At 43.2% G+C, this 15,626-nt stretch overlaps 1 protein-coding gene across 7 annotated transcripts in view; it reads right to left on the bottom strand.

Annotated features, from left to right (window-relative positions):
• The window catches only part of ARHGAP21 (Rho GTPase activating protein 21), a 158,174-nt gene that overhangs the window by 110,595 nt on the left and 31,953 nt on the right, over positions 1 to 15,626 (bottom strand). For 3 of the 7 annotated variants that reach the window (XM_075827534.1, XM_075827535.1, XM_075827536.1), the window contains exon 1: positions 14,502 to 14,659. The exons of 2 other annotated variants lie outside the window; for them this stretch is intronic. In XM_075827534.1, coding sequence (XP_075683649.1) covers positions 14,502 to 14,585 — 84 coding nt within the window. In that variant the 5' untranslated portion in view covers positions 14,586 to 14,659. Of the gene's footprint in view, positions 1 to 14,501; positions 14,660 to 15,626 lie in introns of those variants that run through there. 2 more of the 7 variants (XM_075827537.1, XM_075827538.1) reach the window with 1 other exon arrangement.

Below are 15,626 nucleotides of genomic sequence, written 5' to 3'. Positions count from 1 at the left end.
GTGCAAATCTATTTATACCTATTTATTATAACAGGGCGCAGGGAATTTTTAGAATGGAGAATACATAAAAGTTCATTAGACAGATTTTTGTACAACAAACATATCCTTAAACACATTGACCCATCCAGGAGCTCCCGGAATAGACAGAGCAAATAACCAACTTCAAATAGTCTCTAAATATTCCGAATCACTAGAGTTAAGAATTGTATTATATTCCAGGTTAAGTTCTCAGACATCACTGGTGAATCAATACGGGCAATGTGGGCCCTGAATGTGTCCATACACTTTAGGAGATTACACAGCGCAGAAGTCACAGGCGGTCAAAACCACACCCACATGAAGCGGAAAAAAAAATACACACGTAAGTCTCGCAGATTTTAAAATCTACAGCGCGCTCATTCTTGTGCAGAAAAGCCCCAGATTTTCACTACGGATTTCAACGCAAAGGGGTGAAATCTGCAACAAATCCACAGCGAAATCGTCACGTGACACATTTCTTCCGCTTCTTTTGAACGTCAGTTAGGGTCAGTCGACACTCGTGCTTGCAATTCCGGTGTTCTGCTTCCTCAGAGAAGCAGAACAAGGTAATAACGAGAAGACCCCGCCGTTGGGGTGTTCGTGGTTTTACCAGACATAATAGAGCAGTAGGCTGCGCTATTGTTTCTGGGATTTTTGTCTGGAACTGCGATGGAGGCCCTTAACAGAGCCACCAACGCAGGTGTGAACCGGCCCTTATAGTTCGAGCTCTATCAACAGCAGCATACATTATCGCATGACCAGGCGGCGCCTTCACCTTTTGGAAGTAAACCTTAACAGCTTACATTCACTCACAGCAAGCAGAACAGATGGTCACAATATGCACATTTTTGATTCCTTCCTTGGAAACAGAAGGAGACATCCCGAGACTTGCAGAGAGACAGGTGATGATTTCAGCCATTCACAGGTTGACACTTGCCCAGGATCTGCTGGAACGATGCCGATTTTGCGGAGCTTGGCAGCAGAACGCTTTCAGTGAAATTTAACCCAGAATTCCAAAGCATCATTTTACAAGGGAAAAAAAAGGGCAAATAATATTCGGACTGGGATAAACTTTATAGGATGAAGTAAACGCCCTGATCCAGATACGCATTAGGTCATGACTGCTGAGAGACGTATCGTATGTCTAGACTAGACTAACAGATTGGCTAAACTCCAATATACAGGTGGGTCACCCCAAGTAATGTACAAAATACACGCAAACAAGGTGGTGGGGAAAAGGTGAAGGGGAAATAAACCGCAGACCTTTCTGCCCGGGGTGTCATACCCAGCACCATAACGAAAAGGCCTTTTTGATCTTGGCTATGGGACCCCCTCTTCTATATAGACGCTAATGCAGAAATATGGCCTGCAGTATAACCGATTCCTGCTCATAAATGGGGTATACGGATAAATGACCTGCCTCTATAAACACGACACGCTCTATCATTATCCGGAAACCTTCCATGGAATAATTCAAAGGAATTCTGCAGCCATTCCAGGCAGTCCTGTCTCCTGAAGACCCCAGTGCTTTGAAGCTTTGCAATAAATCACATTTTCTCTGCTTTGTCCTACGATAGGAAACAGGCAAAGGCTATTGGGGCCTGCAGATAAGAAGCACAGGCACAGACAACGCGGCTACTAACAGAGCCATGTTTACAAACTTCAGTCTGAGGCTGTAAAATACCATTCCCAGCAGGACACAGAGCAGTTCTCCGCCTGACCAGTCACGAGTCCGGGTAACGTGCGGCCATCATCTGCGGGAGCCTTTGAAATGTGGCCCATTTTATTGCAACAAGGTGAATTCCTTTTTCTTGCTTAAAAAGTTACTTTGAGGATCATGCAAGTCAGCAGAATTTCCAACCAACCAAACAGCCCCGCTGCTACATTACCAACATCGCACCATTAGTCAGAGGAAAACAAGAAAAGGGCCAGGATTGTGCAACATGGATATTCCCCTTAGTTTTAAGTATCCTGTTAATCACTGCTTGGAAAATATTCTCCACTAGGGAAATAAAAAATAATTTTTAAATCTTTACTGTAAATAAAATATATATATATTAATTTAAAGGGAAATAAAAGCTTATTTATTGTATACTGTAAAAAAAAATTAAAAAAAATGCAGTTTTCAAAAATTCTTTGCATCAATTTTCAAGATCTCAGATTGCTATCAGTGAATGGAAACAGTCTCCTTTACCTCCGATGGCTGTTAACAGGGCCTGATCATGTTGAATTGCTACAGGTGCAGGGACAGTCTCATCGCAGCAACCCTATTCCACATGCCCAACTAGGCCATATGGACATCAAAGAGGGGACTCCCACTATGAGCCAGAGATTCTAACAAAGGGGTCTTTCTACTCTGGATGGCAAACTGGGCACCATAATGGGGACCTCCTATTTTTATATTCGCTATGGGGCACCCCTCTCTTCTATGTTTGCCACTGGCCATAGGAAAGTAGTGATTCAAAAAGTTCAGCTGTCAACTTTTGTGCAAAGGGGTTCTCTCTCAGTCCAACTCTACATAAATCAATGGCTCGCCCCTAAGGCTGGGTTCACACGACCACATTAACGTCCGTAATGGACGGACGTATTTTGGCCGGAAGTCCCGGACCGAACTCAGTGCAGGGAGCCGGGCTCCGCTGCCGGACAACTGTCCCGTAATGTAATCATGTTTTCAGTACGGGACAGTAGTTCCACGGAGAGGCAGGGACTCCTAGCATCGTACATAAGTATGATGCTAGGAGCCCGGCTCCCTGCAGTGTGTTCGGTCCGGGACTTGCGGCCGAAATACGTCCGTCAATTACGGACGTAATTAGTGTGTGCACATACCCTAAGGCATCAGCCACACGACAGTTTCTGTTCTGCATACCGCAAAATACGATTCCTAGTGACTTCCGTGTGCTACCAGTTTTTTGCAAACCCATACACTAGAATGGGCAAGGCGGAGCGCAAATAGAGACAATAGGACCGGTTCTATAATTTGCGGAACGGACACATGGATCAGTAAAAAAAACAAAAAAAAAAACAAGAACACACACAGATGTGTGCTTGGCCCTATAGAAACGAATGGTTCAGTATGCTATCCGCAAAAAAAAAAAAAAAATTGACTTTTTTTGGAGCGTTTACCAATCACATCTAAGCTCATAACTTAGTGTGATCGATAAGAGGTGGATCCTGACTAGACGGATTCAGGTCTCAGCGCTAGATGCAGTTGCTCTGTACACTTTTGATAAAAAATATTTAGAAAGTTGCACCAATCACACTGATGGACATTAAAAAAAAATGGATTTAAAAAAAAAAAAAAAAGTGTACATAGCCTTTAATTGAAGTTCGGCCTACAATTAGGTCTTGACCAAAAATAACAATAAAAAGTGGTGTGTAAATAGGTTAATGTCCGATTAACGTGACTTCTTAAAAATAAACCCATAAAACAATTCTCTAAAAAAATCACTTGGCTCATGGGTAAAGAAGAACCATCTAAACAAAGCTACAAAACAAAGGGATCAAACTAGCATGGCCGACGCCAGAATCTGCCGTGACAGACTATAATTTGAGACCATCGTCATTTTCGGGCTTAAAGGGGTTTTCCCATCTTGGACAATTTATGTCATAAAAGTCCGATAGATGCGGGTCCCAACTCTGGGACCTATCTGTAGAACCCCGTTTTAGCTTACTCAGCTCTCGCTGCGTAGCGGCCACATCCAGGTTAGGTGGTCGGGTGTTACGGAAACAGCCAAGCTCACGGATCTAATCAATCACTTACTCACAGCCTGTGCCCCAGCAACCACGTTAAATATTGCTGTTTGACAGTCTAAAAAAGGTTTTCCTTTAGTCTGGAATCTATAAGTGCCGGATTGTAAAACACCCTGGATTAGCCGACAGTCCTAGAAGAGCATAGAACACTAGACACTTGTCAAAAAATAACTGCGCACGTCAGCAAGCCCGGTGAAAATCCTATAACCAGAAACCCAATGGTCTGAAACATCTGGCACTAGACAAAAAAACATTTGAACACCGTTACGTAGTATATAGACTGATCACCTCTAACTCCCACCTCAGGAAAACAGGGACTCCCCTGATGGCTATTCGGCAATCACATCCAACAAAGAGGCGAAGTCTAAGGCTAAATGCACACATTGCAGAATTTGGTGCAGAAAACCTGCATAAAAACTACAGGTATACGCAGGTAAATTCCACACCTAAGGCTGAGCTCACACGTTGCAGATTTCACCCTTTTACATTGAATGTAAAAGATATTCAGACGGGTTCTGAGTTTTAAAGGTGGGATAAAGGCCCCCTCCATTTTAATTTTTTTGCCTAAGGGCCATTACAAACCCTAATCCAGCCCTGACTCCCAATAGTCTGGGAATTCTAGTAATGCCTAAGCATGCTGGCCATCAGGCAACATCTGCATGGAGTGTGTATCTGTGTCTGCGCAGGTTTCCTCCAGGTACTCCGTTTTCCTCCTACACCTCAAAAACATACAGCTACATACATCGCGATTGTGCTATCCGCCGAGCGTATACGTTGTTTTTTTAAATAAAAAACGTGGACCATTGAAAGTACAGAATAGCGTAGGCGTAGCAGACTACGCTTCTCAGTACTCTCAAAAAACAGTGTCCCAACGTAAACCATGACAAAAAGACCAAACGGATGCTATTTTGGTCTATGATTGACTCGACCCATTATAGTCTATGTATACGCCGAGCTAGAAGTTTCAATACTTTTTGTTAGTGTTTAAAAATGTGTACGCTCGGAGGATAGCACAAACACGATGTGAATGGGGCCTAAGGAATTTAGATTGTGAGCCCCAATTGGGACAGTGGGTGCAACCTCTGTACAGCGCTGCAGAGAATGTTGGCGCTATATAACAGGAATAGATAGTCTGCAGGTGGTATTAAACGGGTTGTCCAAGTCTAAAAAACATGGCTGCTTTCTTACAGAAACAGCACCTCACCTGTCCATCAGTTGTGTCTGACATTGCAGCTCAGTCCCATTGAAAGAGCTGACAATTTCTAGGACCCAACAGGGAATTCTCTATACTGAACAGGGGAAAAAGAAAAAATAGGAATATAATGAAGATTAAAAAGTAACAAAAAATGTTCACTTTTTCAGACTTCTTTTAAAGGTGGATTCTCACTAAACAGAGATGGGCACATATGTGGACATCCCAAAACTAAAAATTCTAGTGGGGGGGGGGGGGGTATTCTTGGCAGATTAAGGGCAGCAGACGTGTTTACGAGCTGGCAGAGAATTATCATTTTACTGAAGATATTCTAATTAAACCACAGAATTCACTCAAGACTGCAGATTAGGAAGCACTGACAATCAGCATGAAAAGCTACTCACAAGCAAGCAGTAGAAACAAGAAAACGGTCTTCCGGTCCTTACAGGACTATACCTTCTAGCGTGTCATGTATGCTGGGACTTGTTGTTCTTCATTCTACTGAACTTGTATCCTTACAGCCCTGTATTTATGACACATCCAGAATATAAATGAACATTAAACATACAAAACACAAAATAAAAAATATATACCAGCACCTTCTCCCTTAGGGCCAGTTCACACAGTTTTGACGCGGAAACCATGTCGGAAAAACGCGCCAAATAAACGGCCGAAAATGCCTCCCATTGATTTCAATAGGAGGCAGAGGAGTTCTTTCCCCGCGAGCGGAAAAACCTGCTCACGGGAAAAAAAAGGGACATGCCCTATCTTCGGCCGTTTACGCTTCTGACCTTTCCTTGACATCAATGGAAGGCAGAAGCAGCGTGCTTCGCGGCGTTTTTTGCCCGCGGCGCTCAATGGCCGCGGGCGAAAAAACGCAGCGAAAATCGGCGTGCAGGCAGAGCAAAATCTGCCTCAAAATTCCAAACGGGATTTTGAGGCAGATTTTCTGCCTGCAAAATAAAAAATACTCTGTGTGAACCCAGCCTTAATCTCCTCTAATTTGATCCTATTTTGGCTCATATTGCAAGTAATAAGAAATATATAAAGAATTCTTCTATATGCGTTACCCCATTCACATGCTTTGCCAGTGAAATGTGAGCAGATTTTCTCCAAATTTAGACGCAAAAGCCACAAGTAAATCCTTCCTAACCATCTCAAACATGTGAAAACGGCCTAAGACAACTGGCTGCAGCAGGAGCCTCTCCCTCTGCAGCAGGACAGACAAAATGTTAACCCCGCCCCATCGGTCATTTACTAGCAGAACATGGAAGTGATCAGCAGAAAATTATCCTGTCTTCTCTGAAAGTATTTCTGCAAGACCGTTTCAGGAACATGCAGAAAAATCGGACTGACCAACCGTGTGTAAAAATTTATCTGCGATTTCCGTTCACATTTTTTTTTAGGTTTAACCCCTTTTAACATTCCGTATTTTACAGATTTCCACACAGACATCCACGTGAATTCACAGTAGGGAAGAAAAACAGTGTTTTCCTAATTGCTTATTTCTGCCGAGTCTCCTGCTTTCGATCATGTGAGATTCCACATCACTGGAAACGAGTACTGGATTATCAGACTTCACGGATGAAAGGAATGTCATTGTGCATATATATATATTATATTTTTTTTATTTATTTATTATTTTATTTTTTTTATTTTATTTACTTATGAAACGGCCAGTATCAGTCCGAGCAAGTCCAAATGCGCTCATTGATTCTGCAATGCAGCAGCCTCTGCACCACCTTCCTCAAGAATTTGTCTGAATCATCCACAAGGCAGATGCAGGTGGTGCCCGCTCACATCCATAGGATATTCCCACAACCTTCTCGTTCCTCCCTCAGCCTCGACATGCTCCTACAGAAGACGGTGTGTGAGACGCACGTTATTTATGGGCCAGCCCAAGCAGGAGGAGATCTCACAAGTTACCACAAGAGTCACTGGATGAAAGCAATCATTATGTCTACATCACCATCACCTCATGTCTTCCCATCTGACAATCTAGAAGAGGCAAACGTTTTAAACCAACTTTGCAAAAGGAAGAGCCATCATTGTACACGGGGTATAAACTTCCAATATGTAAGTGTCCGATCACAAGCTTTTATTAACTGGCTCCAATGCAGCTAAAATAAAAAATGAATTAACATTGAAAAGTCTTGATCAAAACTTCTCCCTAAAAAGTGTGTGTGGTCCGATACTACAGTCACGTGGGAACCAGTCATCCCTTTAAAGTGTACCTCCAGTTGCGATTCTTAGCGAGCCTACTGCACATAACGGTATAGCTGCCATGGTAACCGTACAACGCTCAGAGAGTGTGGTGCACGGGAACTATAAGGGTATGTGCACACACACTAATTACGTCCGTAATTGACGGACGTATTTCGGCCGCAAGTACCGGACCGAACACAGTGCAGGGAGCCGGGCTCCTAGCATCATACTTATGTACGATGGCTAGGAGTCCCTGCCTCTCTGCAGGACAACTGTCCCGTACTGTAATCATGTTTTCAGTACGGGACAGTAGTTCCACCGAGAGGCAGGGACTCCTAGCATCGTACATAAGTATGATGCTAGGAGCCCGGCTCCCTGCACTGAGTTCGGTCCGGGACTTGCGGCCGAAATACGTCCGTCAATTACGGACGTAATTAGTGTGTGTGCACATACCCTTACAATAGGACCCATGCACGATTTTGCTTTACCATTGTCGTACGCTTCAGACGGCAAAATTGCCCAGTGTGCAATGAACGGGAACGAGAGTTTGTATGAACTCTTGTTCACCAGGTCATTCGTTCGTGCAAAAAACCTTAAAGGAGTTTTCCCATAATGATTATTGATCGCCTATCCGCAGGATAGTTGTGACCTGACCGATGGGACCCACTCCAATCACAAGCTTACCTTGCCATTCCTGGGAGCCCCGTAGTATTGAAGCTGTAGTGCGAATGCTTGACCACCTCTCTATTAATTTATATGGGACCGCCGAGCGCTTTCTTCGGCCCCATAGAAACGGATGGCGCAGTGGCTGAACACACGCACTACCGCTCCTTTTCCTAGAAGGCTCCCAGGAACAGCAAAGTAAGCCTGTTCTCCCAGCAGTCAGACCCCCATATTTATCACCTATCCTCATTGTGAGAAAACCCCTTTAACACCCAGTTACTTTATAGATTTCCAGGAGGAACAACAAGGGAACGGCACAACATTAAATACTAAGAAAAGATGCACCAGCTTTACTTTTTCATGGGGAATACAAGCATATAATAAAACAGACGTCAGGCAAGCGGACAGGTCGTCTTTAAATAGTCATTGCCGAAACACAGTACATGCCAGCCAATCATACCAGGGGAGGGAGGCGCATTCATTTACATATCACACGCCTCTAAACGCCACAATGTCAGATTAAGCAGGAGAAATGCATTGAATAGACTTTAAAAAGGGGTCTATCCCCCATGTAGTGAAACTAACGACACAGAACATGTTCATGTAATATATAGGCTCCACATGTTCATGTAATATATAGGCTCCACATGTTCATGTAATATATAGGCTCCACATGTTCATGTAATATATAGGCTCCACATGTTCATGTAATATATAGGCTCCACATGTTCATGTAATATATAGGCCCCACATGTTCATGTAATACATAGGCCCCACATGTTCATGTAATACATAGGCTCCACATGTTCATGTAATACATAGGCCCCACATGTTCATGTAATATATAGGCCCCACATGTTCATGTAATATATAGGCTCCACATGTTCATGTAATATATAGGCTCCACATGTTCATGTAATATATAGGCTCCACATGTTCATGTAATATATAGGCTCCACATGTTCATGTAATATATAGGCTCCACATGTTCATGTAATATATAGGCTCCACATGTTCATGTAATATATAGGCTCCACATGTTCATGTAATATATAGGCTCCACATGTTCATGTAATATATAGGCTCCACATGTTCATGTAATATATAGGCTCCACATGTTCATGTAATATATAGGCTCCACATGTTCATGTAATATATAGGCTCCACATGTTCATGTAATATATAGGCCCCACATGTTCATGTAATATATAGGCCCCACATGTTCATGTAATATATAGGCTCCACATGTTCATGTAATATATAGGCTCCACATGTTCATGTAATATATAGGCTCCACATGTTCATGTAATATATAGGCCCCACATGTTCATGTAATATATAGGCCCCACATGTTCATGTAATATATAGGCCCCACATGTTCATGTAATATATAGGCCCCACATGTTCATGTAATATATAGGCTCCACATGTTCATGTAATATATAGGCTCCACATGTTTTTGCTGTTTTTTTCAGGCTGTTCTGGTTCATAAATGGCCTGTATTTAAAAAAAAAAAAAAAAGGTGAATAATAGTATAAACCAGTGCAGCATAGCACATAAATATTCCATTGTAACAGGCTTTCTGAGAGCAGGTTGTGTTTTTACTCTGCAAATTGGTCTAAGGAAGAAAAAGCATTTGGAAAAGCCACAGGTATCACTCTCGCGGATATAAGAGTAATACCCGGCTGAATATTCTGACCGTTAATTGCTGCATTCACCGTAAAAAGCTTTGGTTCACGTAATGCTACATAATGACTTCCTGGCTGCATGAGCAGTGGAATGGACCTGCAGAGCATCGCTCTGTTTATTGAAGTACGGTATGAATAAGCAGTTTACAAGCATAATTGGATTTAACGCAAAATAAAACCTATGGCAAGAGGCCACAGTATATGGAACTATAAGAGATGTCCGTACACATCCACGATCAATACGACCAATCAATATAGAGGCACAAAGAATGAAGTATTAAAGTCTAGCTAAACGTTTAACAAACTTCTGACACGTCAGAATTTTTGATTGGTGGGGTCCAAGCACAGAAACCCCCATCAATCTCTAAAACGAAGAAGCTGAACCGTTCGTGTGAGCGCTCAGCCGCTTCGTGTCTGTTCGTTTTATTCCGGAAATAAATGTATCGGAGTACGGGCTCAGACTTTCTATGGAGTCCGTACTCAGCTATTCATTTCCAGAAATGGCCAAGCAGACACGAAGTGGCTGAGCGATAACACAAGCGCTTCAGCGGCTTCGTTTTAGAGATTGGTGGGGGTCTCCGTGCTGCAACCCCACCAATCAAAACTTCTGACAGGACACTATGACAAGTCAGAGGTTTGGTAAACGTTTAGCTAGACTAAGTTTGTCCCTATAAGTGCAGAGAAAAGTTAAGGGTCATGTAGAAAAATATTTCTGGTCATCACTTTTAAATACTCCGGCATTTATACTTCTATATTCTCCAATTCAGAACATTCAGTACAAGTTTGCAACATATGTTGGTGGAAGGACAACTGGACCCACCAGGCAGAGAAGGTCTATTCATTGCAGACAGGTGAACTGATGTCATGGTGCCCATGGATATGTGCAAGAGGTGCGCTTGGGTACCCCAATGACATACACCCGGGGTGCTTGCCCAACCTCCAAGAAGCCCACAAGCCAATGCTCACATCCGATCCTGTAAGATTCCCTTTAGTTCGGTACATTTCACCGTGAACAATTGAAGCCATTTAAGTGATGATGTTGTTTGCGCTTCTTACCACTTTGTGTGTATTGACCACCTACATTGAACCACTGGTATGAATGGCCTTTACATGTCTGCCTTTATCTGTACCTTCGAGACTCAACTCTGGGTACATTAATTTTGAGCTACTAGATTGTCAGGACTCCTCCAAGCGCCAAAAGACAGCAGCTATAAAGAGCACCTCTCACTCTGGAGGCGCGAAGACATCTGTGCATTACATGGGCAGCACATTGAGGAACTGTAGTTTTTCATTTCTCCTGTGGTGGCACTGCAGGAAAACTTAACACTGGCTCCCCACAGATAACTGATCGCAGGCGGTCTCCGCATTAGTACAAAAAAGAAAATATCACAACACCGGAGACAAAAGTATAATCCAAATACCGGGTGCAAGCCTCAGGGGGACTTGATCCAAAGTCCCATAGATTAAATCCACAAACAAAAGACAAGGCAGAACGTCCAGGAAAAAGGGGAATTTATTCACCCACCAGTGCAACGTTTCAGTCCAACAGGAACTTTCTCGAATGCGCTATTGATTCCATCAAAACGGAACCCTTGCACAGCGATGACAAACGGAAACCATTAGCAAAGTATCCGTCACCATTAAGATCAATGGTGATGCAAACGGAAGCAATGGTTTCCGTTTGCCCTTATGTTGAGGGGTTCCCTCAAACTGAATCCCTCAACGGAAACCATGCTGATGTGAATAGGCCCTAAACACCTGTTCAGTTGTTTTAGGAGGAAATTCAAGATACTGGAAGGTTTACATATTAGTTCCCAATTTAAAGCTTATAAAAAAAAAAAACACCACACAACATAACTCACACTAAAGTTAGTTTATAAATATTTAATTACTTATATGTATATATATTGAGAGCGTTCCCATTAGGCAATGCTGCGGAACACTAATTGTTCCGTCCATTATCTTTCCGAACTGGCCAGTCCCGCCAAAAAACAACTCTGCCATACTTTAGACCGTCGAGGTGTTGGATTACCGGAAATAAACTATTGGAAGACCCATACTTATGGCCATTGTTGACTCCTGGGTCTGCATCTTTGACGCGTTACACGAATTCCAAATCAGCTGCAGTGCCGCAGCAACAGGTAATTTCCCCAAATCACCACTAGGAACATGTTCCCAAGTTTTGATCCAATTTTTTTACTCATGAGGAATTCCCCCCCAAAAATGTTTACACTACCCAGTTTAAGCACGCACAGAAGGAGTGAAAGACCAAAAACATACAAAGCATCAAATTTTATTGTAAATCAAAATGTCAATCCATAAGTGCAAAAAAAAAAAAAAAAGCTATAAAACATGGATGACCAAGATTACACCAGACAATAGGGGGAACATATATATTTCATATGTTGCTAGACACATGGCTCCATATTAGGTCTAGTAGCATTTGGTCACCCACGTTTTTAATGTTTTTTTTGCACGGATTAATTGTTTTTAATTTGACTTTTTTTGGTGATATCAATGTTATAAATATATATGGGGGGAAAAAAAAAATACATAAAACTGTTCAGCCACTGCATTGAGTGCAACCTTTTGTAAATCCAAGAGGCTCCCGGCCACAAGCGACTGGGGTCGTGCTGCCGATTCATGCACATCCGGTGGCCGGAAGCACCACTGTGCAGGGTAAACCAGTGTTGCGTCACCTTTATCCTAAAGATCCATGGGGGTCCCGTCAGTCGGATCCCCATTGATCAGAGAGTGATTGTATATCCTAGCCATATTCCATCACTTCGGGTGATGGGACTACCCCGAAAACCGCCTTTAGGACGTGGCCTCAAGAATGCAGCAAAGTTTTCCTGTTTATTTAACCCCACGTTGTACTAATTCCTATAAATCTACCCCACTGGTTTTTGGGATCTGCTATTACGGTTTTCACCTTGTGAAATAAGTAATGTGGTAACTTTATTCTTCGGGTCGATAAATTACGGCGATACCAAATACAGAGGTTATATATATATATATTTAACTATTTCTGCACAATAAAAAAAAAGCTTTCAAACTTTTTTTGTTTTTGTGTCGCCGCATTTCAAGACCCGTAACTATCTTTCAGACATTGTATTCTGGGGTAGATTGACCTGCGTTGCGTATTTTAAAATCCACAGCATGTCAATTTAACCTGCATTTCGGCTTGCAAATTGTATCTGACTAGTTGTAGAGAAAAACGCAACAAAACACGCAGAATGAAACCACACCTTTTCCACATCAAAAGGTAAAAAACGCACCTAAAAACTTGTAAAAGCTGTGGTTTTAGCTGTGGAATTACATACATTTACCTGCAGTTTTGATGCAGATTTTCCGAATCTAATTACGCAACATGCGCCTTTAGCCCTAAAATTTGATCCTCTGATTGCTTCTATAATACATTACTTCTGTATTTCAATTATGACATGCTATTAGGTCCTGCCTGCTTATGTACATGGCAGACCTGGGTACCATTGTTTGGCCCTAGCTACCTTAGAAACCCATCTGCACCCCAAAATAGCGCTTATGGGCTTACAGGGAGGGTCCGAGGGTCCCCTCCCTCTGTAAAACCGATTGCGTCACTATTAACAGCACAATCAAAGGGGTTAAATGGCTAGCTTTTAGGCCCCATGCAAACGACCGTAAAAAAAAAATCCGTAATTGCAGACCGTAATACGGTCCGCAGTTACGGACCCATTCAGTTCTATTGGCCGCGTATCGCTACGGATAGGTGTCTGTGCCATGGAACTGTGCCGGGAATTACGGAGCATGTCCTACTTTTCGTATTTTACAGGCAGTGCTCCCATACTTTGTATGGCCGAATGGGCCGAAAATGCGGGCTGTGGCCCATGGAAGACGGCGGCTGGCCGTGCCCGCAATCGCTGGCCATGATTACGGGTACGGCCTTGTGCAGGAGGCCTTATCCCAACTGTTACAGGTGACACCCACTGCTCATGATGTAGGCTCAGCTCCTAATTCCGTTCCATACTCGCGCCGTAGATTGCAGTGCTGTGCGGGAACTACCTCCGACGTGGTGGGGGAAAGCGTCTCAGAGCGCAATTAATGACATTACGCACTATTAAAAGGATTTTTCAGTCTAGGTAAATAAAGTTGAATCTTTGCATAATGAAAAGTTATGTAACTTTAGAATAGAATTTGCTTTCCAAGATCTGAGCTCAGGGAATATATACATCAATGTTTACATCCAGAGGCGGAAAACCTGTACAGACCAAGTACTTCTCACGGCTGAGTGCTTGCTACAATTGTATCCGGTCTGGGCAGTCCCCTGAACCGACCACCTGGACCTCAGGCCGGCAGCTTATTACAATATATCAGTGTAGGGTAAATGTACAAGGACATGATAGACGGACATGACGGGTGGGACGGGGTCCGGTGACTCTCATTCCGGAGATAAATGATGTTCCAGGACATGGGACCCGCATCTATCAGATATTTATGGCATATCCCATGGATATGGGAATAACCCTTTCAGTCAAGCCTCTAGCAAGACTGCAGTATTTCCTATGGACATGACACGGCCCAACAAGAGAAAAAGATAACAGAATGGCATCCTACTGCCGCAAGCGGACATAAAATAAACCGTAATCCGGAACATCAAAGTAGCACTATGCAAAACATTAAATGCAAGGATTACAACGCCACCTTAAGACATTGAATATTTTTCAAAGGAAAGTTGGGACTGCTCATAAAACGAGGAATAACCAAGAAACAAGGCGCCGGCAGCATAAGGTTTAATGGAAGAGCAATAACGTGTGAAATTGAGTATTGTCGTCGTCACTGCCATCCTAATAAACCAGGTAAATAGAGTTTCCACGCTCCGCTTGTCATCCAGCCTGATTCAGCACTACAATACTATCTGCATAATCCTATTCCACTAGTGTAAATGAGAAACCGAAGGTCATCAGTGCAGCGGGAAAAAAAAACCAACCTGCCCACCATGCACTGACCTGGTTGCCCCACGCACAGTACAGATTGCAGAGCAGGTTCCAGTTGGGGTTGAGCATACAGTCGAGTATCCCAAACTGGGCCATGTTTCCCTTAGGACGCAGTGTGCATCTCTGACTCGGAACAGGAGAACGATGCAGTGTACAGAACCAAAGACCTTCCTCTCCCCAACTCCGTCCACTCAGCATGTAGCTTGCGGCAGCAATAACAGAACACTTTACCAATCAGAGAGCTTCAGGTCCTACAAACATGGCTCAGACCTACAAGGGAGAGAAGTCTCGTCTGTACCGGAGGATGGTGCAGCTGAAACCCAAAAGGAGGAACACGAGTAACGCCTATTCTGAGCCTACACTGCAATATTTATGCAGAGGTAGCAGAGCTGAATTTGTCATTGGACTGTTTTTCGAGGCAAGAGCAGTTGGACCCTGCAATCCTCAGTTACTACGTATAATACAGAAAGCAATACACAGTTCTCATGTCAGTAGCATCTGACTTAGTTTGGCTGCAAATTTTAAGGATTACATAAGAGTTAATGAATGAAGAACATCTACTGCTCAAACTTACCAATATATTGCCTGCTAAGATTTGGTTCCCAAATGTTGATATAAAGCTCTGCGGCTGCACGGGGCGATGTAATGTACGCTCCCCTAGGTCAATGCTCAGTATGACCACTGTATATACACACACTTTAAGAATGCATTTAAAAAAAATAAAAAAAAATTAAAATGGTTTTCCCACGAGGGACATTTATGACATCCACAGGATATGTCAAAAGTCAGATACATGCGGGTCCCACCTCTGCGACCAGCACCTATCCCTAGAACGGGGTTCACTAAACCCCATTCTACCTCTGTCTCGCAGAGCTACGCGGTTTTGTTTTCGTAAGCCCCATATAACTGAATGGTAGTTACCACTATACTGCTTCCGTAACGGCTATTCACTACTACTATGGGAGTTATGGAAACAGCCTAGCTCAGCGGGTTACACTGTTTCCATACCTCCCAACCATAAAGTCAGGAAGTAGCCGGGAGTCAGCGATAGACAACACAAGAACGGGGTTTAGGGGGCCCCGTTCTAGAGAGGGTGCGGATCCCAGAGGTCGGACCCGCATCTATCTGACATCTATG

This window comes from Rhinoderma darwinii, chromosome 5, assembly GCF_050947455.1.
Source record: "Rhinoderma darwinii isolate aRhiDar2 chromosome 5, aRhiDar2.hap1, whole genome shotgun sequence".
NCBI lineage: Eukaryota > Metazoa > Chordata > Amphibia > Anura > Rhinodermatidae > Rhinoderma > Rhinoderma darwinii.
This window is presented reverse-complemented; position numbering and strand designations above follow the sequence as displayed.